Here is a 26,122-nt window from a genome sequence, read left to right as displayed (position 1 = left end):
TCAGTCACTGTCATCTTCCTGTTTCAGACCACCTCCCTGTTCATGATCATCCTCTCCATCGCTTTCCTTGTCCCAGTCTTTCATAGATGCTCCCATCATGAAGTCATCACGCAGTATATTCCATTCTGGCCCCTCTTCACCCTGAATGTTTATGGGAAGGAGAAGAGGGAACAGTGGAAGATGAGATGAATGTGAAAGCCAGTAAATGATGGAAGCTCTTAATGAAATCAAAGTTAATACCTCTCACATGTTTACAACTTGCACCAGCAGACCTTCTGAGGGGTAGGTCTTTATGCAGATGGTACACAGAAATATGCAGAACAATCATAAATGACTTGATGCTAAAAAGCAAACTTGTTTGAACCAACCAATAAAAGAAATACAAAACCAAAACAATTATTCCTCATGGATGAAACAGTCAACCCTGGGCATGGCTTCCTTTATTAAAATCTTTCTTGGCAATCAGAATGGATTCATGATACTATTTATTAACTCCCAGGTGCTGCTTCATTAGAACACTTCTTGGCACATTCCTACAACACAAATATGGATTTAATAAAGGCTTAACCCCCCCCCCCCCAAATTTAATATTTAACATATTCTGCAATACATGAACCAAATCCCCTTTATGTGGATCATTACCTCACTACCTGGGCTTGTCATATGGTGCAAAGCTGCCTCTATAAGAAACAGTTGAACTACACTCAGCAAGCCAACAACACCTCACTCCAAATTTCCTACTTCTTGAAAGTGGATAAACTGAGGCCACACTACACAGACTGGTGAATAATAAAGAAAAGTAAGAGAAATGTAGTTTTTAGGTGAGCACTAAAACCAGTGCGTGGTTGCATTCTTTTAAAGGACAGATCATACTTGGGCAGTGCAACAGCCCCATCCTGTGGCAACAGATTGGAAGAACAGCTTGAAGCTACATTCTTAACGAAGAAAAATACTAAAGACTGTTCAGTTAAGCGAAGAAGGATTTCAGTGGTTTAAGCCTTAGCAGCAAAATACTTCTGAGGAACAACGTGGCTCAGTGCCCAGTAGGCAAGCAAAAAACTGTCCTGTCAAAGTGGAATCAGGGGCACTGAAAACAACAATTTACTTTTGCAGGCTCTTTGAAACAAAGTTAATACAGGCATCTCAGGTGTGCTTTTCTCACTCAAAAGGACAGATCTCAACCAACTCACCCTAGTTTAAGTAACTACTACCTGCTAATATTCTACTGTGATGGGGGTCATCTGTGACAGCACCTTCTGCATATGCAGATATGCCCACTAGGTCCAAAACCAGATCTCTGTAGGCATCTATTCATACCTCTTCTTTGTTATGCATCCTGGAATATGCAACACATAGAACCATAGCATATTTAAGCTGACATTGGTGCAATCTTCAGCAGAAAGAAGTTTACACCATTGTATTGCAGGAGAAATTAAGAACAGAGAACGCAGGTCCATCACTGTAAATCTAATACATCACATCATGCCAACACGATCAAGGGATGTTAGGGGTTGGAAGAGACCTCTGGAGATTTTCAAGTCTAAACGCCTGCCAGAGCAGGACCATAGAATCTAGCATAGGTCACACAGGAATGCATCCAGATGGGTCTGCAAAGTCTCCAAGGAAGGAAACTCCACAACCTCTTTGGGGTGCTTCTTCCAGTGCTCTGTGACCCTTACCGTAAAGAAGTTCTTCCTCATGTTGAGATGGAACCTCCTGTCCTGTAGTTTACGTCCATTGCCCCATGTCCTATCACAGGGCACAAGTGAGCAGAGGCTGTCCCTCCCCTCATGACACCCAGCCCTCAGATATTTGTGTACAGTTATTAGATCCCTTTTCAGTCTTCTCCTCTCCAGACTAAACAGCCCCAGGTCTTTCAGCCTTTCCCCATCAGGCAGTGCCACAGTCCCCTCATCATCCTTGTAGCCCTCTATTGGACTTTCTCATGTAGATCCCTGTCCCTCTTGAACTGGGGAGCCCAAAACTGGATGCAATATTCCAGGTGGGGCCTCACTAGGGCAAAGTAGAGGGGGAAAATAACCTCCCTCGATCTGCTGGACACACTCTTCTTAATGCACTCCAGGATACCATTGGCCTTCTTGGCCACAAGGGCATATTGCTGTCCTATGGATAACTTCTTGTCCACCAGGACTCCCAAGTCCTCCTCCACACTGTACTGGTGCAGAAGTTATGTGAGTGCAAGTCTGCCACGTATTTATAGGTGCTCAAAGCAGAAATGCTAACGGTGACTTCTGCAGCTCTTTCTGAAAGACTGTTCTCACAAAAACAGTGTAACAACTCTTAACACTTTCCTTCCCTAAAGTAATCTCCCAGGGTGCAATTAAAAGAACAACTCTACATCTGTCCCTCGAGATGTTTGCACTGTGTTTTGTTCTGTTTGTTGTTTTGTGGTTTGTTTTGGCTTGTTTGTTTAGAGGGTGTTTGTGGGATTTTTTGTTTTGTTTTTTGTTGGGTTTGGTTTTGCCCTTTTTTTTTTTTTTTTGGGGGGGGGGATTGTGGTTTGGGTGGGGTTTTTTTTTGGGGGGTGCAGGTTGGTTGGTTTGGTTTTAGTTGCTTTTGTTTTGGTTTTGTTGTTGTTGCTGGTGTTTTCACACATGCCTACTTTTAAGACTGTATCTCATCCCAACAATCCCCCTTTTCTACTGGGTATTGCCTCCTAACCTGTTTCCACTCTTGAAGCAATTCACTTCAAGTGCTATACCCAGTAAAGCCTGAAATCATCTCAGACAGGTTAATCAATAACCTGGAATTAAAGACTTACAGATAAGGTAGGTCCCTTAGGCAGACCTTCAGATGTTCACATGGGAATTATCTGTGTTAGCACAAACACAGGTATTCTGTTCTGGAATGGAAGGAGACAGTAGCTGCCTTTTTTTTTTTTTAAGTTTCTCTCCCCCCTTTTAAACTGTATTTCAGTTGTTGTATATGTTTACCTTTGCAGAACTGAGCAATGTCAGACAGATTACAAAAGTCATCAAGCTTTTTTCCTTTTCAGCCCCAGAACTTTTACAAATCACCGTTTGAGCATGCCACAGAGTTAAATTTGAAATGCCTGGATGGAAAAAAATCCCATCTTCCTTACAAAAAAAAAAAAAAAATCTTATTTTCTTATTTTTGTTTTCAATAATGAAGCCAATAGACATTTTTACTTTTTTCTTTTTTCCCCCCAGATGCATAGAGCAGGGATTTTTTTGTTTTGTTTTTTAAAGAGCACAGAAGCAGATCACTGTCAACAATGACAGTGAAAGGCTTAAGGTTTGAAAACCCCAATATTAATCACAAGCTCCTATTCAGCAATCATTAGCCTTTCTTTCTGGCTGTGTCAAGTGAACAATAGGACAAAAGTAGGATCTCAACAAAAGAGGGATGCTGATCCTCCATAGCATTACCCAGTATGTAGGGCACCATAAAAGTTTAAATAGAGTTTTACAACAAGCCCTAAGGAAAAAGACAGAGGTAGCATGTCTCTGCCTCAAAGACGAAGATTAAATGCTTGAAAGCAAGTATTTAATCAATTTTAAGCATGTTCCCAAGTGAAGAAAACCCCATGTTTAATATCTTCATTCCTAGCTAATTTACTGCTCTATTTTCCTCTCAGAATAAAACCTCCCTAAATCTATCGTATCGCAAAACATTCCGTAAGTCTTTAGAAAATATGCAGCAAGACTATTTGTATAATTAACAATTAGTTCAACTGTAACATCCTTTCCCAAGTTGCTTTATGTAAGAATGTTAGAACACTTGTGTTTTCAAGTCCATAATCTGGTTTCATCTAAATAAACCACAACTGATTCTTGGCACGTGGAAGATAAAGCAGCTTTCATTCTATACAATTGCTTTTGAACTTCCAGTCAGGTGTTCATCCACATCTCCCACATTTCACTACAACACTGAAGTCCCCTTTGAACATCCCCAAATGAAAACAAAGCAGACTATACAAACATTAGTGTGCAATCCTACATAAAGTGGATCCTTTGATAAGGCAAGGAGTGAAAATTTTAATGTTGCTTTTTTAACTCTTTTTTTTATCCATACATTTCAATGAATTTGTTCTTTGCCTGAAGGTGTGACAGTCTATTTCAAAAGGTCTGAAAGGCAGCAGTTAGTAAAATATCTCAGGAGTCACTGGTACACAGTGATGCCCCTATCATGAGCTGAAATAAGACAGACTCAATGCACAGTGTGGTTACTCTTGTGCAGATACTTATTTGCTGGGACAGGCCAATAGTCCAGTTGAAAAGACACTATAGAAATAAAGCAGATGTCATCTTGCTTGCTTGGTGTGCTACCTAAGCTATCACAGCATTAGCTTAAGTGGGCTGGAGGAGGAATGGGTCTGTGGAAGCCCTGTGGCATCAGCGACAGCTATATGATCAAGACAGAGTCTCCCTGTTTTGCTTTACTTCTTTACCACTGCAAAAACTTGGAGCTATGCAATTCACCCTTTGTAAATAACATTACACTAAGAATCTTCAGCTGAGACCTGCCAAACAACACAGGAGTTGCAGGCTGCACTGGTGTTCAGGTGGAAGATCGATACTCTCTACCCCTTCTGAAGTTATGAAAAGCAGCAGCAGGATACTTCTGCACATACCTGCTTTAGCTCAAAGCCTGCTTCCTTTGAATGCCTAAAGGAAATTAAGTTCAGTTTAAGTCATAGGACACTGTCATTTTCATCTCTCGCTTTACTGGCGGAGCAACATGCTAAAACCAGAGCAGGAAAGTTTGCCAGAGCTTTGCAGAGCCCTACAAACAAGCAGAACATAAGTCCCCAAATGCTTATTGATGAGCAGCAACATTAAAAGGTAAGTTTTGAAATCACAGCGTGCAGATTAAAGGCAGCATTTCACTCAGCTTTTCACTAGCTCCTGTCACTTGAACTTAACCCAGTTTCTGCATCTGCAAAACAGCAAACACACCTACATCACCACAGACATTCCCCTAAAGCCTGTGTCCAGAAGACAGTAACTGCAGGGTATCAACAAATGAACACTTTTCAGACCTAGGAATTACAATCATCACGCCACGCTCCCACGCCTTCGCTCCCATGCCTTTGCTCCGTGTACAACATGAAATGCCAGAGCTTGCAGGGACATCTCTCTTTACCATCACACACAATAAATGTTTATTTGTACCTGTCAGGGAAGGAATTTCTAACATAAATATCTCTCAAGCAACCACTCTAAGCCCTGAGAAAACAATTCTAACATGTCTAATTCAATTGAACTACCTCCCCAAGGTTCTTCTCTTTTTGCTCAATACAAATACCTAAGACTTTGAAATACAGGGAGGCTTTTGTCACGACGAAGAAGTTAAAAAGCACATACTGCCAAAACACATTCTCACATACATCTGACAACTACCTTCCCTGCCAGCCTGTATCTTGCTCTGAATAACTGCTGCTATTCTGTTTCTCATCCCCAAGCAAGACTGTTTAATCCTCAAAAAACCCAAACAGCATAGGCATACATATACTTTACACTGAAGTGTGTTAAACCTCAATTAAAAAGAAAAAGCAAAACAAAAAACGGAACAAACAACACCAAAACTCCCAAAATAATAGCAACAACAAAATCCAAAGACAGACAAACCCCAAACCCACAAAAAACCCAAACAAATAAAGAAAACCAACAACAAAAGCACAAAAAACCCCAAACAAAGAAACCATCAGTTGGTAGAAGTGGAGGAGGAAATGGAAAACAAAGAACAGTAGCATAATCATTTGTCCCAATGGTGCTTTCAGAAATATCCAAGCTCATAGGTTAATTTAGTTTCCTCTGTGCTGGGAAGAAATAAAGACAACTGCAGTTGAAATAGCTAAAGCAGCAATATAAGCAAGAAGCATGATGATTTTTAACAAAAAAATGATACTTGGGTTTAACCATCAGTGCTGTTTACAACTTCATCTGATTTTCATTACAGTTAGACCTTGACTACTAGAAAGGTTCCTATGAATACCTGATCCCAAACAAACAAAATCCCCAACAGATCTGAAAACAGGATATATTCTATACCACTACTATCTTGAACTTCTGAGCTGAAGTCTCAAAGCAATTCACCTAGGGAAGCATTCCCAAGCATGCAGAACATGCAGGCTACACAACAGAAGTCTTTTCTGCTGCAGCATAATTCTGCACAATCATTTATTTCTTAGGGTGAGAGTCATTCAATACCCATTTGCATCCTCCCTCCACGTAAAAAGCCAGAGTGATTGAACTAAATTTCCTCAGTACTGCTGAAGTGACGTGATACTGAAGATATCAACAGTAGCATAGCAGATTTACTCAGACCACGAGATCTCTTGTGCACACCAAATCTGCACTGGCATTTGTACTAAATAAATCTAAGAATGAAATATTTTACAGTGTGTTCTGAAATCTGCTGTTCCTGTTCAAACCTCTCTGCAAGTAACACACTGGAATTTTTACTACAAGCACAACAAATACTGATTTTCCTTTTGAGTACAGCCAGAAGACCACCCAGAGCTCAATGACCTGCATGAGGAATCTTCCCCATCCTCACATCCTCCTCTAGGATTTACTACAACCGGGGATGTACAAATGAGAAGGAATGTTTTGGGTCGGCATGCAGAGGCTTAAACATGCCCCAAGCTTAGAGGGGTCAAAATTAAGTTACAGAATATCCAAAAAGCAAGCATTCATATGGACTTAAGCAAAGGAAAAAAAAAATTCATTAGCATCCTTACTCATCGTTATGCTCAGTTGTAAAGAGCTATCACAGAAAGAGCTCATGAGAGAACAGATTTCTTCAGCCTTAGATCATCTGAAATCCCATAAATCAGTATTTCTGTCAGGAAAAGTAAAAATATCTTAAGAATTCAAACACAACACAGGGCCCTTCTGCATATAGGTCATTCTGGAACTTCTCAGCCCATCCTGTGCTTCAGCTCCGATGGCAGCTGTCTCTGAAACCCTTCTGCTGCATGAGGAATTTTATCCTACTCTGCTGCAGGACAATGAATGGTGATAGTGGCATCGATATTCCCTTTACACATTTTCATGAGAGGAACAGCTACACTCAGGAGCACCTTGCAGAAGAAAACTTGTCAAAATTAAATTAAAAAAAAACAATTCACCCCAAAATAAGCCTCACCTAATGAAACACTCTTATTCTAGTTAAGCTACAACACAGGTATGAACTGTTAGTATGGGTGAAGCTAATGATTCCCCTTGTGGAATGTGTTTTGCAATTTGTAACTCACATTCTGTACAGCACAAGGCAACATGACAGTGTGGGGTGTATCAAGCGATTACATCACTGTCTGTCCAACTGTCAGCCCAAAAGTGACACAAAAAAAACCAAGCAAGCATTTTTAAGTATGTACCTAATAGAAATTAGCTCAGTAGACTGAAAATTATTATAGATGAGGTATCTGGAAAGAGAAATAACATATTCCCTGTATTAGGTTATCATGCAACACATTAGGACAAGCGTAACACATTGGGACTTAAGATAGCAAATTATGGTATGCCAAGTAGCTGAATTGTAATTCTGATTTGGAAAAGACAATGTTGTCCATCAGAAAGAACAGCTTTTCATGCTAGCTAATCATGAGCCTCAGGTAACCAGTCTCCAAAATTTGGTTTTATTTTGTACCATGCTGGTTAATTACCGAGAGCACACTTATATGGACAACTTGTATTAGTTCAACAAAGCCAAGTGCAAGGTCCTGCAATGGGTCAGGGTAATCCCAAGCAGTCCTGAGGAGGACTTGGGAGTGCTGCTTGATGAGAAGCTCAATATGAGCCAGCAATGTGCACTTGCAGCCCAAAAAGACAACTGTATCCTGGGCTGCATCAAAGCAAGCGTGGTCAGCAGGTCAGTGGAGGTGACTCATCCCCTCAACTCCACTCTTGTGAGACCCAACTGAAATATTGTGTCCAGCCCTGGAGCTGCCAACACAAGAAGGACATGGAAGTGTTAGCGTGGGTCCAGAGGAAGGCCATGAAGATGATCAGAGGGCTGGAGTACTTCTCCTATGAAGATGGGCTGAGAGCGTTGATCAGCCTGGAGAAGAGAAGGCTCAGGGGAGACCTTATGGCAGCCTTTCAGTATTAGAAGGAGGCCTACAGGATAGTTGGAGAGAGAATTGTACAAAGACATGTAGTGATAGACAAGGGGTAATGGCTTCAAACTGGAAGGATTTAGATTAGACGTTAAGAAGAAACGGTGGTGGTGAGGCACTAGAAAACGTTGCCAGAGAAGCTGCAGAGACTCCAACCTAGAAGCATTCAAAGCCAGGTTAGATAGGGTCTTGAGCAACCTGGTCTAGTAGGTGGTGTCCCTTCCCACAGTAGGGAGGCTGGAAGTACATGATCTTTGAGGTCTCTTTTAACCCAAACTGTTCTATGATGACAACTCCTTAGCAGCTTCCATTGTTATTCCTGAAGGGAAAATAACGAACCTGAGTATTTTTCTGCTTGGACAGGATCCAAAATAAAGGAAGAATGAACTTTTCTAGATTATTTCAAGCATTTCAGCCCTGAAAGAAATGCCACTTAACTTCTCACAAGGGATAAAAAGATGACAGACTTCTCTTCATCAACTGGTCTTACATTTCTTAACCTGTATTTCCTGCAGTAATGAAGACATGAAAAAGTTTAAAGATCAGCTACAAATTATGCAGATCCACAACATCCTTGTTACAAGTTGCACCGTTCCCAAACCATCAGGTGGTACCTGGAAAACATGCAGATACAGCAAGAATGCCTAGCTAAAAGGCTCTGGTCAAGAGTAAGGCCTCTGATGTACTAATCCTCAGAAGTCAAGTACAAATGTCTTTCAATAGTCCACTTGAGACAAACTTTGTTGAGTCACAACAGATTTTTCTCAGATGTCATACATCTATGCAAGACCTTTATGCACTATGTCAGCTGGGTACCTAAAGTTGTCTGCAGGATTTTATAAAAGCTTGCCTGTTGGCACAGTAAGGAAACATACAGGCCTGCAGCTGTTTGGAGTATTTTTTGACCCTTTTCTTTCTTTTTTTTTTTTTTCCTTAGAATAAATTAGCAGCTTGCAGATTTTTTTAATGTGACTCAGATTATTTCCTACAAATGATGCTGAAATCATCCACTGTTTTTCATTATGATTCAGCAAGAGGTGTAACAGAGTGAGTTCCAAAAGGTTGTCTCAAACAACAAAGGCTACGGTAATGCCCAAGTCCTTCACTTTCAGCACTCAAGAAATCATCTCACAGAGTAGCTGATGAAGAAGAAGTGGGACTAATAAAAAGCCTCCTCTTCCTGACTCAGGATTTCCATTTACACTGGAGTCCTGAAACAACTATAGTGATCCAAAAAAATGAGGCAGGAGGGGAAAAAAAGCAAAAACAAAATAAACCAAACCACAAAGAACTAGCTTTTCTGTATTTTTATTACTAAAAATGAAATACTGAAGTTTTTATGACTATTAAGCAGCTTGTATGGCTAAACCTCATTGCCCCTTCTTTTACTTAAATGGCTTTTGTAATATATCCTAAATGTCTGCAAATGCAAGTCTCTTTGATTTTATATTCCTATAATTTCCCTCACATTGTCATGGGTGAGTGGCAAACTCATTAAGGAATAGAGCACACCCCTCAACACTTCCAGGATGCTTTCTAAAAGCAGTTTAAACCTGAAGTGGGAATATATGGACTGCATGTGGTCCCAATTTCATAGCTTAGCCATCTGGCTACCCTTTTGTTTGCATTTCTGACCCTTCCATCTCCTTCTGCATGGGTTTTCCCAATGCCTGCAGGTGGAAAAGAAATGACACAGACAACATACAGAACACTGTCCAGGGTTCAGCAACAAAACAAAGAGACAGCCTTAGTACTATTTGTAGTAATAGTAGGTGGGAGAAAAAAATAAATAAAGTATATTTACTAAGCTTTCAGTAAATTTCAGAAACAGTCATTAAATTGGCCAGATTTTCCCATAGGGAAAAAACAACCCTACACTCAGCAACCCTCTAACCATTGGAAGCTGGGAGCAGTTTGACTAACCAGTCCTGAAGTCTACAAAGATAGAGTAGGTGCCCACAGAGCTCATTTGTAATACAGATCTGCTAGTTCTATTTTTCTTCCTTCCAAACTTCAGATACATTTTTCTCTAAGTACACTGCCTGTAAGTTACAAAGCCAAAAGTGGAGAACTGATTTTACAAGGCTTCCAACTGCATTTACCAGATAAAAGTCTAATGGGTTTTACTTTTTGTGCTTTGTACACTTACAGGAAGATCAAAATATGTATGCAACCAGCTTTTCAAATGTGGTTGTTTTAGACAGCTTTACTGAAAAAAGAGCCTTGCAACATCTGGGAAAACAGAATGTCATCTTAGTAACTTGTGCACTAGTAATCACAGAGCAAGGCAAGCTAGTGTCACATAGTCTTTGCACTCTTGCTTTCCCCCTCAGCACTCAATTAGGGGCTGCCCTGCTGGAAAGCAGCTCCACAGAGAAAGATCTTGGAGTGCTGGTGGACAGCAAGTTCTCCATGGAACATCAATGTGCTCTTGTGGCCAAGAGAGCCAATGGGATCCTGGGATGCATCAAGAAAGGTCTGTCCAGCAGGTCTAGGGAAGTTCTTCTACCTCTCTACTCTGCCCTGGTGAGACCAATACCTGGAATGCTGCATCCAATTTTGGGCTCCCCAGTTCAAGAGAGACAGAGACCTGCTGGATAGAATCCAACAGACAGCCACGAGGATGATTAGGGGACTTGAGCATGAAGAGAGACCGAGATCCCTGGGGCTACTTAGTCTGGAGAAGAGAAGACTGAGAGGGGATCTCATAAATGCGTACAAATATCGAGGAGTGGTTGTCAAGTGGAGGGGGCCAGGCTCTTTTTGGCAGGTCACAGTGATAAGACAAGGAACAATGGGTTCAACCTTGAACATAGAAGATTTCACCTCAACATGAGGAGAAACTTCTTTACAGCGAGGGTGATGGAGCACTGGAACAGGCTCCCCAGGGGGGTTGTGGAGTCTCCTTCTCTGGAGAGTTTCCAAACCCACCTGGATGCATTCCTGTATGGACTACCCTAAGTGATCCTGCTCTGGCAGGGGGGTTGGACCTGATGATTTCTTGAGGTCCCTTCCAACCTCTGATATACTGTGATACTGTGAAACATGACGGAGCTGACAATTCAGTAAGTCCCTGCTTATATTCACTTAGAAAATTTGTGAAACTTCAACTGCCTCATGCTGAAAGATTGTGCAATGTTTCAACTAAAATCACTTTGTCCCTTTTCACAGAAAGACAAAACTTAAAATGTTTTGTCTATAGCTTTAAGGAGAGAAGAGAGATTTCCTACAGACCTCCATTAAAATCTTGCATCATTCACTGATTCTTTTGGAACCTAAAAAAAACAGTTAAAGATGAATTTTGTAGTGAGGAACTGGTCTTTTGCTATCTCCACGAACATTCTCCCAGATCTGGACAAGTAGATTAACATCTGGAGGACTGCCCTCCTCAAACCTGAATTCATCACCAAAGTAAACAGGACAGGCATTTAGTATCCAAATTATCTTAAAATATCTGTCTTCATTGCTCAGATACTATCTGCATATTAGAAGACAGCTTTAAACTGGACTGTATGTGATTGATGATGACAAATGGGGAACTGGTCTTTCTGTGCAAGCAGATGTCAGGGCTGCTCTTGCATTAGGCACCAAGACGCTGGGCTGCACACTTGACCCAAAGGTGAAGGGAGAAAGAATGTGTTCTGGAAGATAAAATATGAAGAGCATAAAAAGACAGCTTGATGGAAACAAAATGCAAACTCACAATCTTTTTCCCATCCTGACTTCTGATCAAGTGGACAGAAATGGAAATCAGAAGATGTGAACTAGTGAAAAACAGCTGCCACATGCCCCTTAATCTTCTTACATGGAGTTGAACTCACAGAGTTCTTGACATCTGTCAATCAAATACACATTTAAATATTGGCAAAGGTCTGCATTCCCTTGTTAACACAGATATGTGTTACCAGCCACAGCAACAGATAAAGAGCTGAGCTTGTAGGTCTTAAAAACCTAACCCTGCTGATGACCCAAACTGGGTAAGTCAATACATACTCCTGTAACCAAGTGAAAATGTTGCCATCAAACAACTTCTAATACTGCACAACAATCCTTTGCCTTGAAGAATGTAAGGAACTTAGGATATAGCAAACTGGGTGGCAGGCTGCACTGTTTTATCCCTAAGGATAAAAAAAAAAAAAAAAATAGTCAAAATCCAGCATACAATTAGGTAGTCAGCAACCTTCTGGTACACAACCAAAACACTACATATAAAACACTACTACTCCAAACTTACAGAAAGTGATCTTCAAGAGAAGGTACACACATTTGGGAAAAAACCTGCTAAAAATGCATGATTTATAAAGGACTCTAAATTAAAATTTTCTGTGCATATGATAGGAAGACATTTATTAAAATTGGGAGAACACATCTAACTCTGGCGGCAGCTGAACGGAATTAATACTTGGCTGCCCTCTCAAATCTGCTGGAATACATGCAAGCCTGGTTACTCCTTCAATTAGTTCTGTAAAACCAGCACACAACAGCTGTAGTAATAAACTTCTGCTACTCTGCAAAGTTATTATCACTTAAGGAAAAAAAATTTCTTTTTAATATTAAAAGAGGTGTTGATACACCTTAGTAAATTTCTAGGAGTCATCTATGTCTGCATCCATACTTCAGAAACAAACAATTTCCTACAGCTGGTTGAAGCAATTGTTCAGACTACTGTCCCTTCAAACAGGTACATGGATAGAAATAATAATTTCTTTTCCTCCCCTCCCCAATTCCACACTGTGAAAACCGTGGAAAAAAGTAGAACAACATAACAATTGCCATGCAATTGCCATTGCAGCTGCAAGAAGGCAATCACTCTCACAGGTTTTAAACAGATCTAATTTTTAAGCTGGAAAGAACATTTCTATCCCCATCTAACTTGAAAAATGAAAGCTCCCATGCCACTTGTGTCCCAGCAAGAACAGCAGTCAAAGCCAAAAGTGTTGTATTCATCCTGGCCTTGAACAATCTTAAAACTATTGCTTAAAACTAAAATATTTATTGAATATTGATAGTTGTATAAACGAGAGAAAAATCTACAGTAACCCTGACCAATTTGTCTTTACAAATTACTTACCAAACACTTGGACCATTTATAAAATATGCTTCAGGCAGAAGAAACTTCTCTGGAAAAGCATTTTATTTCAAGCCCCATATGAGCAATATGAGACAGCACTGATACGAAATTGCACTTGTATTGTTCTCCACTCATCTTTCTTCTCATCAATAAATTATTTTAGAATAGGTACTGTTTTGAGACCAATACACTGATTTTCCAGATGCCGTCACAACACAGGAAGCAAATTTTACCTCCAAGTCATGTAGTCATCACAGTTTACAGAAAAATTGACTTGCAGAATTTGGATCATAGTTACTGAAGTAGACCACAAAACCCTGCTCTCACTTCCACCCCTGAAACACTCTGCAACATATCTGATGTAAACAAACTTACAAGTTGAAGCAAACACAGATGATTCAGAAAACCACGCTACAAAGGCCCAAGTCAAAAAGAAAGGTTGATGCATGTAGGTTTTCTTGTCACAAAGAATATTTGTAACTTTCATGCTAGTTATTTATATGCCACTAGAAACTGTTTTGCTGCCCAGCAATGCTTTACAAGGAATAGCACTGGTGGCAAGCACAAAGTCAAGACCAGAGCTTCTAGCACTGAATGATCCTGTTGCAACTGATATGCAAAAAAAGGAGAAGAGTTTGGGCTGCTCTGGGAATGTCAACTCTGAATTTCTTTGTTTTCTTACAATTAAGATTTTAAGGCCTTATGTAATTCACTGACTACATCAGTCAACTTTTCTGTGCTACTCTAAATTTAGAGATCAGAAACTTCACTTAACCTTGAAAGCAAAGGTTTACCCTAACCCATAATCTTAAAGAGAACCCAGAAATCTCTGCCACTACCTACTTTTTTATTTATTCTATAGACAGAAAGATGACTTCAGCCTCTAGAGCTGGAAACATAGCATCTCTGGTATGCACCTTTTTTAAACTTGTAATCTATGTTTCTTATAGCATCTTACAGGAGGGAAACTGCAAGATACAATCAACACATATTGAAATGAAAATCTGGTCTGCAAAGACTGTGTTGAACAAGATTGAAAGCTCTTCTACCTCCCAATGAATACTGCTCCCCAAACACATCCCAAACCTTTGAAAAAAAAAAATCCCACCCAAACAACAAACAGCAGGATTTAAAAAAATATTTTAAAATCTATTTTTCTCTCCCACTGCAAGGCTTTCAGAGAAGGTGGTGAGGTGAGGGAAATTAGATGATCCTACCTAGAGGCAAGCATCATGTATAGTCAGTACCTCAAAAAAAAAGAAACAGGGAAAAAATATTACACAGTCAGCTGGCTCAGCAAGGATTAAGAAATACCTTGATAAACAGCTAATGATAGGAAAGGCAAAGCTTTTGGCTCTAGCTAACTAATTACTCCCATCTGTGCACCAAAAAGAAAAAATCCCCAAGAAGAGCTACAGTTTCACATGGCACAGGAAAATTTTCACAGCCTTACAATCTTTCTTTCTTATCCACATGGGTTGGGTGTACACTAAATATTTAGCCCAATGGCTAAAAGCATCCAAGACTAGAAGCAACGTTCTAGCAGGGCACAGGTGACCTGGTCTTCCCAGCAATGTCTGAAGTTGATGGAAAGAGAAAACAAAACTTTTCAAAGTAGTTGTGCTACTGTGAAAAAGATGGGACTTCACAGAGCCTTTTTTTTATCTCACACATGTGTAGACCTAAACTGTCAACCACAACAGAGCTTTATAAGAGCTTTATTCAACAACCCCCGAGACATCCGATAGAAGCCACCAAACTTTCAAATCTACAGCAGCTATTTTTGCATTCAAAACCCACTGTAAACTAAGAAAAAGCCCATTATCACACATACAGTCAAGTCTCCTTTCATAGCACAAGGCTTAAGTCAAGAAAGTTTTGCTTTCACTGGTAAAACTTTATTCTGCTATTTTTCCTGCTGACTGCTTGTTTTATGTGGGTGGGGTAGTGTTTTTTATTGTTCTGGACTGCATTTTAATTGATGGCAGAGTGCCTGGAGTTTGGGATTGGCATCTCTTCCATTGTTTTTGTTGAGATAAACAAATGTATTTCCCCCCTCTTTTACAAAAAATTAAATGCATGCCATACTCTCAACTGCTAGGAAACAAGACAAGCTGCTACAACACAGAAATAATGCCACAAAACAAGCAAAAACTTTCAGATGGCACCAAAAAAATCTGCCAAACTCCTGCTGCAAGGAATTCACCACCCAAAAGCCTCATCTGCTTACAAACCTCTGAAAAACCCTCAAAGGCCAAGAAGCAGAGATGTGACAGTGAAGGGCAGTAGTACTGTTTGGTGGCTAAAAAGTTTGTGTCATTCTGAGGAGACCGAAGATTGGATTTTGGCTTCAACCTCAAGAATCAACAACTATAAGGGTGGGAGCCTGCTAAATAGGTAGGATATGTTCTCAAGAGAAAATAAGGAAGATTGAAAACAGCTTGAAAGGAAGTTAGAGAGTTTGTTTCAGCACTGACTGGAGAGGCACTGAAGCAAATGCCACACAGGAAGAGAGAGTGGTCTATCCAGCAGACATAACTCCAACCCCCTCCTCAAACAAACAAAAAACCCCAAACAAACCTACAATTATAGCCTTACATTAATGAAAAAAAAAATCCAAAATCTGAAGATTTTGTTCACAAGCAATGTGAAAGCAGCATCTATATCAGTACTCAAAACTAACACTATCCAGCCAGGATTTAAAGAATCTCCAGAGGGCTTCAATGGAAGCATGCTCTGTAAAGACCTTTTCTTCATAGTTGTGGTAGTTTTAGGCTGTGCCTAGGAAATTTTCCACAGATTTTGAACAGAAAGTAGTAGAATGTAAATAAATTACTATTGCATGCAAAAAAAGGAAAATAATGGTACATTCTAAACAACCCCATTGGGCAGATAACAAACATAAAAGTTAGATCTGTAAACTAACTCTCTCTTTTCACTTCCTTCGCTCTAGCAGATACCAATTTGTGCTTCTGCTGACTTTTCTGACCTTGAATGCGTTCTTCTTGTGACTAAGTATTAACAAACTGCTCTCTCTGCTTTTCTCCTTTCTTCTCATATCCCACATACAAGGGGGAGGGAAGGGAGCAGGAAGGAGGAAGCTGTTGGTAGCCCCCTGGTTCATCCAGCGGGGTTCTTGTGCTGTTTATAAATTGTAAATACCTGTAAATATTGTACATTTTGTATATATTCATTGCACTTCATATTTAGATTGTAGTTTTCCTTGTAACCACAGCTTCATTTGCTTTCTAACTGAGCTGGTCTGGCAATTTTATGTTGGGGGGAATTTTCAACCTACCGCAATAGTACTGAAACATTTGCAATGTTTTCTGACCTAGTAATTAGAAAACTGCCCTGTTACAATATGACACAAAGAAGAAAAAGTTCCTATTTGTTGCTCACCTATTGATTCAATGCCTACTACAACAGCAGTTGGCACTGCTATTTCAGGGGAGGAAAAAAAAAAGGAAGAAAAAAAAACACACACACACAAAAAAAAGAACCACACACACACATGCCCCTGCCACCAAAACAAGCAAGCTGGAATTATTTAAGGAGAAATAGTGTCAGCACCAAGCTAAATTGTTCTCATTATCCAAAGAATTTAAAAAATACTTTAATATTACACTTGCATGAAAATTGTAGGAGCTCTTCATGCCAGGCAGTGTTTCGGCATGCTCCCCAAGTGCACACAAACAAAAAACATATGACAAACTGTTGTCTCCCAACTGATTAAAGTATTTCTTCCTGGCACAGAAAAGCAGTTAGTTAACTGCTGTGAGTCTGGGCCAAAAGAAGTATTCCACCCACTACCAAGCACAAAGTTCAAACCTGAGCAAAAATACGCCTCAAAAACGTGCAGCTTCTGAAATACAAGAAAGAGCAACTTGTTTTCAACTCTGAGCTACTTGGTGAGTTGAAAGAACTGATAAAGAGCTGGACAAGTACACTGTCTCTCTTAAGCATGTTTGGAAAATATGTTAAAATGCTTCTTTCCAAAACATCCTAATAGTATTAAAGCCACAGCAGCCTAACACACACAGAATTAGAGAAAGAAAAGCTGATATATATAAAGTTCAAGATATCTCAGTTTATTTCTGTTGTGGTATTCACTTGTATGACAAAGGCCTTCAGTTCCAGATACCGTAACTATTCAGAAGAAGTGAGTTTGAAACGCCCAAAACTGTGGGTACACACAAGTAGTACAGTCTAATACATGTAAGAGGAAGTGCCCCCACGCCTTCAGCGATTTTAAAGAGCTGATAACTACTATTGGCCTAATTCCAAATGCCATAACCCATTAAAATCCTGTAGTTTGTTCCATGGTCGGTGCAAAAACCAAGATAAAATCCAAATTTTCATGTTCTTTTCTTAAACACCAAATTATTTATATTCAAAGCTTCATGCCTTATCAGAAGAGCTTCCATGTTTTGTACCCTGATAGTCGACAGACAGGGAAAACAAGCTAAGAGCTACTTGCTCCCTTCTTAAGTAGTTTCAGAAAAACCCAGGCACTTCGATCACAGCTGCTCTGAAGAGCAAGCCTATTAACAAACAATATTTTTTTTCCCAGACTAAGCCTACCTGTTTACTTTTTGTGGCCTTTCCAGCAGGATTCTTGCTTCCTTTCGCACCCTCCATGTTTCTTAAAACATCGATGAAATCTTTCTTTGAAACAGATGACATCAGTTTAGCACGCTGCCTGACAGAGCTCCCAGCTTTCTTCACCTTCTCATCAACATTTTTTTGGTGTGTTCTGACAGCATTAAATAACTGCACAACACCTCTGGGATGGGGAAAAGAAAACAACAAAACAGTTTTTAAGTTCCCTTTAGAGAAATGAAGCTCCTACCAAAGCAACTAATCAGGGCAGATGCCAGATGGCTTCTAGCTCCCCAAAACAGTTACTCAAAACCTCAATTTAGGTAGGAAGCAACATTTACAACATAAGAGACTCTCAGTTTTCTTTTTTCCTTCACACTTGCTGCTAGTAACAAACAAATTCACAAGTATTCAGACCCCAAAGTAGGCATGGTAACATGGTACTGAGATCACTTCAAGAGCATATTTCATGCCCAGAATCATGTTATTCATTCCACAATCAGATATTAAACTCCTCAGACACGAATCTTAAGAGCAGTTGGAGTAGAGGGACAAGGGAGAGGAATGAGTAAGGAGAAAGGCGAACCTGCTCTCTCAGGGGAGTTTGGACTAGAGGATCTCCAGAGGTCCCTTCCAACCCCTATCATTCTGTGAGACAGAGAACATATCAAGGTGTTCAACTAGTTCTGCTGAACTACCACAATGCAGAACAGGCAACTGAACATAACAGATGTGGATCTGGTGAATTCTCTACAGAGAAGGAAAAAACAGAGTAGTAGAAACAACTGTTCTGCGTTTTTAAACATTACCAAAATGAGAGGATCCAACAAAGCACTTCTGTTAAGCAAACATTACATTCCCATTTAAATTTTTACTCTTTCATAAAGCTTCTGAAATTGTTTTTTGAACTTGATACTGTACAATGCAGGCCTGTATATAAATCACTCTGCTCCTGCTAGTCACTTCTTACGAGTTCCATCTGATTGGAAACAGATTACCTGCATAGGCCTTTTCTTCCCCTTTTCCTCCTTTTTTCAGTATACATATATTTAAGGAAAGCATTAAAAAAAAAAAAAAAAAAAAAAAAGAACTCTCTTACCTTGTGGCAATTCTCTGAAGATTTCTTTCAGTCTCTCGGTCTTTGACAACATCTGGCTTCACTCGGCACATCATTTCCCACTCCCGCTTCTTGTCGAGCTGCGTTATAAATATTGTTATGTGAAACAACATGGAGCATTTGGGAATGCAGCAAACTCTGAGCGAGTAGGTAGCAAAAGGGGAAGGGGAAAAAAAAAGATCAACAAAGCTGAATTTTGTTTCAGGCTAAGGGGAGCTCCAACATGAGGCTGGACAACAGGTCTGAGGCAAGTCTCTTCCACTGACACACCAGGGGCCACAGACAAATCTCGAAGGGTCACCAGCCTTCTGCTGTAACAAAAGCTAGAAGAGTTGCACCAGAGCGATGTCTCTGGCTCAAGGCAAGCAAAAGGAGTCTAGACAAACTCAAATGCTTTCACACTGATTGCTACAGACAAGGAAATCATTCAGTCAGCTGTGTGCTCCTTCCACACAGTAATTTTAGCACTTAGCTCTAAAAGCCTGGAGGTATCGTAGCTTGAGCTTTTCTGATGATTGCCCAACCCTGCCAGAAGCCCATTTGGTAGGCACAGCTGTGCACCCATCACCAGCTGAGAGGTGGGAGAAGAGTTCAACAGGACAATAAAGGATGATTTCATAGATGCCTGTTACCACAGGACCTGACATTCAGTAGGACAATTCTTTGCTTTCTGTGTGGGACCTCAGCAGTTTTTTTAAACACAGATATTCTTGCCTGAGCCTTGGGGAAAGGCATTGGAATAGGTTGCCCAGGGACATGGAGTCATGATTTAACGGCAATGGTTGGATGCTTGGACTCTATGATCTTAGAGCTCTTTTCCAACCGAATCAGTTCTATGATTCAACTCCAAGCCTTCACAAGCTGATCACAGAGAAATTTATATGTAGTCAAAATCCTGGGTCTATTGAGATAGGCATGTTGCATTTTAAGCCCTCAGAATTTGACTTCCCTCACTGAATCAGAGTACAGATTTGTGACTGACAGCGACACATGGCAAAGTCTGTGATAGGCAGAACTCAAACACCAGGAGGAGCACCAAGTGCCTGCTGGAGATTTATTTCTTTGTTTTTGAGGCTCTCCATTTCAAAAACGGACTGATCCACTTTCCCATCACCAGAGGCCACACCACGAGCAGCTTATTTTCATGCTACAATAGGAGAACATTGCATTTCCCCAAACTCTGCTTCAGGACTAAGGTAGCAAAGTAATTTTTTTTATCCCTTTTAACACTTTAACAGTGTTCTAGGCCCGGTAATCCTGCATCAAGTCTGGATTATGCAAGAAGTCTTCCATGGAGTTTCAGAGTCCTTACAATTCCAGGCAGAATACTGTGAATTTGCAAGTTTGGCTATGTTTTGGCATCGAGCAAAAGAACTGCCCTGCTCTAGCTTCCATCAGCAAGAAATCAATAGAAGGCATGCTGGTCCCAAATTTTTCTAAGGATAAACAAGTCCATTAGGGGACCAGCTGCCCCACTCTGCTTTGCAGTACTCCCACATACTTACTAGAGAGAACAAGTATTTAGGGCAACCACAACTGAGCAGATGCCGTACCAAAGCTCTGTGAATTTAAAAGGCAGGCTGTGGCCTACCACAGCATGTCCTGGACTGTCAGGTGGATAATCTGGTTATCTTATTGAAACAGAACTGAGAAGATGAGACATTAGAATTATTAATGTATTTTTAGCCTGAAGGTAAATCAATCACAGCCTGGAATTAAAGGTTTCACTAAAGACATACAAATAACTTTATTGCCAACATAGTTATGTTTTCTTCATAACAATTACATAACCAGAAGCAATTTAGCGCATGGGCACTGTAATAGAAAGCTCCTACCAGGAAAATCACTGAGGGGAGCAAACAATGATCCACGACCACATCAATGATTACTGCAGTCTCAAGCCAGAGGCCTTTGATTTTGGAAGTCACTGCAGAATTTAAATGAAAGCAGTCTTCTCTTTCTCCCTCTCACTTTTTATGAGAGAGAACTATTTCAGTTTGTAATGCTGACAAAGTGAATTATACCCCAACAAACAACAGCAATTAGAAAACTACGCTTAAAGCAGCTGCTTGCTTTCTCTCAACAACAATATCACCTTATTTGACACACTAGAACAGTCCCACTGCCAAAGATCAGCCTGCCTGATGGCCCAGAAAAAGCTGTGAAAGGCAAAAGCCCTACAGCATGACTGGAAAGTAAAAAATATTGAAGCTGCTTAACATGGTGAAAGAGAGATTCCAAAACTGAGACAGTCCCAAGCCCTCACTGAGGGGATCCTGCATGTATTCCCGTCTGACTCATTGTACAACAAAATATTGCATCCTTTTCTCACCTTCATTCTCTTCTCCAGCCTTTCTTGTTTTTCCTTTTGTCTCTCCTTCTCCAGCTTTTTATTCTTGGCCAAGATGGTAGACTTATTTTGTGGAATCTTTTTGTTGAGCACTTTTGCCATGGCATCTGCCCAGCCTGCACTTGGGCCAGCTTTGGAGCTTGTTGCCTCTTCAGCCACGTTGCCAGGGGCTGCCGTTTCATCTTCATCATCACCATCCAGGGCTTCACCTCCTGAAGAGTAGCTGTCTTCTGGAATTCCTGAGCTTAATTCAGAATCTAGGTGTAAAAAAAATGGAAACAAACAAACAAATATATCAGGAGTTCTATTTCTAGTAAGTATTCATCACTAGCTTAATTTGTTCCATAGGCAAATGTTATTGGAGTTCAGGGCCATGTACTGCTTCTGTTACAATAAATTGCTCAAGCAGGCATGAACCACAATTAATTTACTAGAAATCCAGTCCAAGTGCTTGCTCGTCTTGGTGATGATTTCAAGTGATTTCAGGGGTTGGGAAACAGGCAGCCTTGGAAATTTATTATTAGATTAATAAATATTTTTACATTTAGAGAGGCTAGTTTGTGGAAGAAAAACAAAAGTATTTTCCAGTTCAAAAATCATAATTTCTAAGTGCAGATATAAACACAGGCATATACATGAATGGACATACATACTTATATATGAGCTGCAACACTGACATCTAGTGTTAAAATGGAATAGGTTGCCCTGAGAGGTAGTGAAGTCACTGTCCCTGGAGGTGTTCAAGAAATGTGGACACTACACTGGGGGACATGGTTTAATGGCCATGGTGGTCTTAGGTTGGACTCCATGATCTTAGAGGCCTCTTACAATCAAAACAATTCTATGATTCTATGACATGCAAACAGCCATGTGAATTAACTTGAAGGCGGGAGGGCATTTCTTACATAAAAGCAAAATCTGCTCAAGGAAAATAATACCAGCAAAACTGATTACCTAAGCATAATGAACACAGAGGAAAGAGTGCTTTGTGAAATAAAGAATTACGACAGTTGTCAGCCCAAAAGAAACCAGTGGCACTGAAATTTTCTGGTAACTGCTCAAATTCTTGATATGCAAACAGGACACCTCCAAATTCAATTTACTCACTCTATGCTTCCTTCAAAACAGAAAAGGGATTGAAAGCAGCCCTGAAAAAAAAGGACTTGGGGGTGCTGGTGGATGAGAAGCCACCAGCACGAGCCACCAGTGTGCACTTGCAGCCCAGAAAGCCAATCACATCCTGGGCTGCATCAAAAGAAGCACAGCCAGCAGGTCAAGGGAAGTGATTCTCCCCCTCTATTCCATTCTGGTGAGACCCCACCTGGAGTACTACGTCCAGTTCTGGAGTCCCTATCACAGCAAGGATCTAGATGTAATGGAGCATGTCCAGAGAAGGGCCACGAGGATGGTTAGAGGGCTGAAGCTCTTCTCCTATGGAGACAGACTAAGAGGGTTGGGTTATTCAGTCTGGAGAAGAGAAAGCTCTGAGGAGACCTTACTGTGGCCTTCCAGTATCTTAGGGGAGCCTACAGGAAAGCTGGTGAAGGTCTTTTTAGGATGTTGGGTAATGATAGAACTAAGGGGAATGGAGCAAAACTAGAAGTGGGTAGATTCAGATTGGATGTTAGGAAAAAGTTCTTCACCATGAGGGTGGTGAGACACTGGAACAGGTTGCCCAGGGAGGTGGTGGAAGTCCCATCCCTGAAAGTTTTTAAGGCCAGGCTGATGGGGCTCTGAGCAACCTGATCTAGTGTGAGGTGTGCCTGCCCACGGTGGTGGGGTTGGAACCGGATGATCTTTGAGGTCCCTTCCAATCCTGACAATTCTATGAAAGTTAAAATACTGAAGTCTGGAATCAAGCAAGGCAAGACAGGATACAACAGCAAACTAGACGGCAAGTCAAACACACAAAGAATTTACTGCTTCCCTCATCAGTCTGTTCACCAACCAAGATGCAATGAGTTGCAAGTTTAGAGTGTGCTAAAATATATTTGTTTTTCTTCAGTGGACCCACTATATCAAGTAATCAAGAACTCAAGTGTCCTGCCATGATTAACTATCATTCCACTAATGATTTGTGGCACCCAAAAGTTTTAAATTAATTATGTTACGTACAGCTTTTGAGACTACAAATCAAGTGTTGGACAGAAGAAGGCTGGTTTCTGACACCTTCTCAGTCTCACCAGCAAATGGACAATTCTCCACCCACGCTTGAGAAACCAGCTGAGAGGCTTTTGTCCACCTACCACACTACTATCACATCCATCACACTATGTAAGGAATATTTTTAAATCACGGTGCTAAGTACTACTGAGCCAGGTACTTTACTTTGCAAGCACTATTATATCCTGTGTACTACCTTTATCAACCAAATCATTAAGAGAATAAAGCCAGGACTGACTGCTTCAGAAGGTGTTTCCTGTGAAACCCTGGAGAAAGCTATTAATGGTATTCATTATTAATCAATTGCCTATTTAGTTACCTAACAAACATAAACACACACTGTCACCAGACTAACTTTTTACTCTGCCACTACTTGTCTTTTTGAACCAGCAAAAAGCTCTTGACATAGCCACAAAGCAATGGTGTTAACCAATTTAAAACAAACTAACACCCAGGTATGTTTAAAGGCATGGACACCATTTAGTTATCATCATGGAAAGCAGCAAAATTGTGTTTTCACATCACACATGCGGAAGAGAAATATTTACTGAACACTTGCCCGTTACCTGTATCAGTATGATTTTTACTACCACCAACATGAACACAGTATGGTATCACACTCCACACAGGAAAAAATTGGAAAATTAGAAGTGACAAATTTCTTCAATACATTCAGAAACTACTAAAGGCATCCCTTTTACATCAGTACGCCTCCATATTCTGATTTCCAAATTAAAAAAAAAAAAAATCAAGCCACTGCACATAATGTAGGTGCATAACCATATCATGGGTCCTACATGTAAAAGAATGTCAGGTTTTCAGCACAAAGCCCTATCCACACTAGAACACTGCTACATAGATTTAAAATCAGGAATTAACCCCTACCTGCAAGTTTTTATACATTTGAAAAAGCTAACAGCTAGCAGAAGTCCAAACCTGAATTCCACGTTTCTTAGGACCAGCTCCACAGTTAGCCATAAAAATCAGAACAGACTTACAAAAAAGGAAAATTCTAAAAGCATCCATTAGGATAGTGATGAATAATACCAACAATATTTCACTTTCAGCAATCACAGAAAGATGAACACAGCTTCAACCACAGGCCATGACTGGTTTTTTAGTACACTGAAGGATCTCTCAACAGCATGAGATAAATCAGAGGTATTTCTAAATAATTCAAACTGGATTAATTCTATCACAAGTAGGATGTTGGGCTCTATTCTGAACCACAATGATTGAAACCTAGCATAGATTTCATATCTTTCTATATTAGTCCTGATTGAGAGTGTGAAATATATGTATACATCTCCATTCTTCCAAACTTACTCAGTGATCTAAGTGTAGCTAATCATTCAGAAACGAGCTCTAAAGGAAGCTGCACAAGGCTTCCCTTTGGGTTCACTTCCGATTCTCAAATCAAACAGAACCACTGTGAGCTACAGCTCCAAATGGCCACAAACTTGATTCCTCCCAGAGTAAAGAAAACAATTTCCATATATAATTAAGAAACTATCACAGCTAGTTAGGTATACCCCCACAACACTTAAAGAGGCAAACTCGAAGGCAGACCCATCTGTAAAGGATACAGTACGAGTGTGTTTGTTCACACTGCGAGCTCTCCTGGGGGATTAATGTAATTGGTCTATCTAACGGGCATCCTTCGGAGAAAGAAACTGATCCCCGGCTCGTAAAGGCACAGGCAAACACTCAGCCCACAGCAACCCGGAGCTCGTCCAGCTCTGCCCAAACGCTCCCCTCCATGAAAGGGATACCCCGGAAACAAATGGCAACGTGGGGTTTTTTTGTTTGGTTTTTTTTTTTTCTTTTGGTGGGCCTAGAAAATAAGTGCTGCCTCTGGTACACACACACATAGGCTAAGTAGAGAGAAACCAAAAGCCACAACACAAGGAGGACTAGGCAAGGAGCAGGCGCAAAGTCAGGGACCACATAAGAGTCATCCACATGTAGCCCCACAGGTAGAGCCCGCAGATTCCCCGTGTCCCTCTGCCTCCACACCACCGGGAGAGCTTTTGCAGTAACTGGGCCGGTGCCTTAGCTCCCCCCGCCCCGCACCAAATATTTCCAACCCTCGGCCGATGCTCTGGAACGGTAGACGAAGGGGTCTGGGCGCACCGGCGGGCTTGGACAGAGCAGAGAGGAGCAGCTTATCAAGGCTGGGGGCAGTCCCCAACGGAAACTGGGAAGACCCTAGAAGCCCGTCCGAGAAGACAGGGACCCAAACCCCTCCCCGCTCCCGTTGGAGAAGGAGTGCCTGTTACCGCTGTCGGCTTCCTCGCCCACCGCAGCTTCACCTCCACGTGGGCCCTCCACGGCAGCCGCCATCTTTCCCAGGGTCCACCCAGTATCGCCTTCCGGCACGGCCCCCACGCCGCCAATCTGCGTCCCCGCTCCAAAGGTTCCGGGAAGGCGAGCGGCGCCGGTGGCTGTGGTGGTGGTTTCCGGGGTATGACGCGGGCTGGAAGCGGCTGAAGTGTAGGCACCTAAAGAAATCTGATGGTTTGTGGGTTTGGGGTTTTTGTTCGTTTGCTTGGTTTTGGGGTTTTTTTTGTTGTTGTTGTTTTTTGTTTGGTTGGTTTTGGGGGGGGTGTTGGTTTGGTTTGGTTAGGTTCTCCACTAAACAAGCGAGATGAATGAAGAAATAAATACAGCAGAGAGGTGTGCTTGTGCCCGGGGAGGTCCGTAGATTTCAGG

The 26,122-nt window shown here is 41.0% G+C and overlaps 1 protein-coding gene across 1 annotated transcript; it reads right to left on the bottom strand.

Annotated features, from left to right (window-relative positions):
- On the bottom strand, window positions 1-25,753 carry RRP15 (ribosomal RNA processing 15 homolog). Its single transcript, XM_054399197.1, has 5 exons — window positions 25,690-25,753; window positions 21,230-21,504; window positions 18,880-18,977; window positions 17,763-17,964; window positions 1-141 (listed from the first exon to the last, which is right to left on the bottom strand). Exons 1-5 carry the CDS (start codon window positions 25,751-25,753, stop codon window positions 1-3), a joined length of 780 nt encoding a protein of 259 aa, XP_054255172.1.
- Window positions 25,754-26,122: the final 369 nt, after the last annotated feature.

The sequence above is a fragment of the Indicator indicator genome, chromosome 2 (genome assembly GCF_027791375.1).
Source record: "Indicator indicator isolate 239-I01 chromosome 2, UM_Iind_1.1, whole genome shotgun sequence".
Taxonomy (NCBI): Eukaryota; Metazoa; Chordata; class Aves; order Piciformes; family Indicatoridae; genus Indicator; species Indicator indicator.
This window is presented reverse-complemented; position numbering and strand designations above follow the sequence as displayed.

Excerpts from the sequence above, each read along its gene's own strand:
- RRP15 (XM_054399197.1), bottom strand. The coding sequence starts at position 25,753 with ATGGCGGCTGCCGTGGAGGGCCCACGTGGAGGTGAAGCTGCGGTGGGC. Across the intron at positions 18,978-21,229 it reads GGCTGGAGAAGAGAATGAAG|CTCGACAAGAAGCGGGAGTG; the intron begins GTGAGAAAAGGA and ends TTTATAACGCAG. Across the intron at positions 17,965-18,879 it reads CTTCAGAGAATTGCCACAAG|AGGTGTTGTGCAGTTATTTA; the intron begins GTAAGAGAGTTC and ends TCCCCATCCCAG.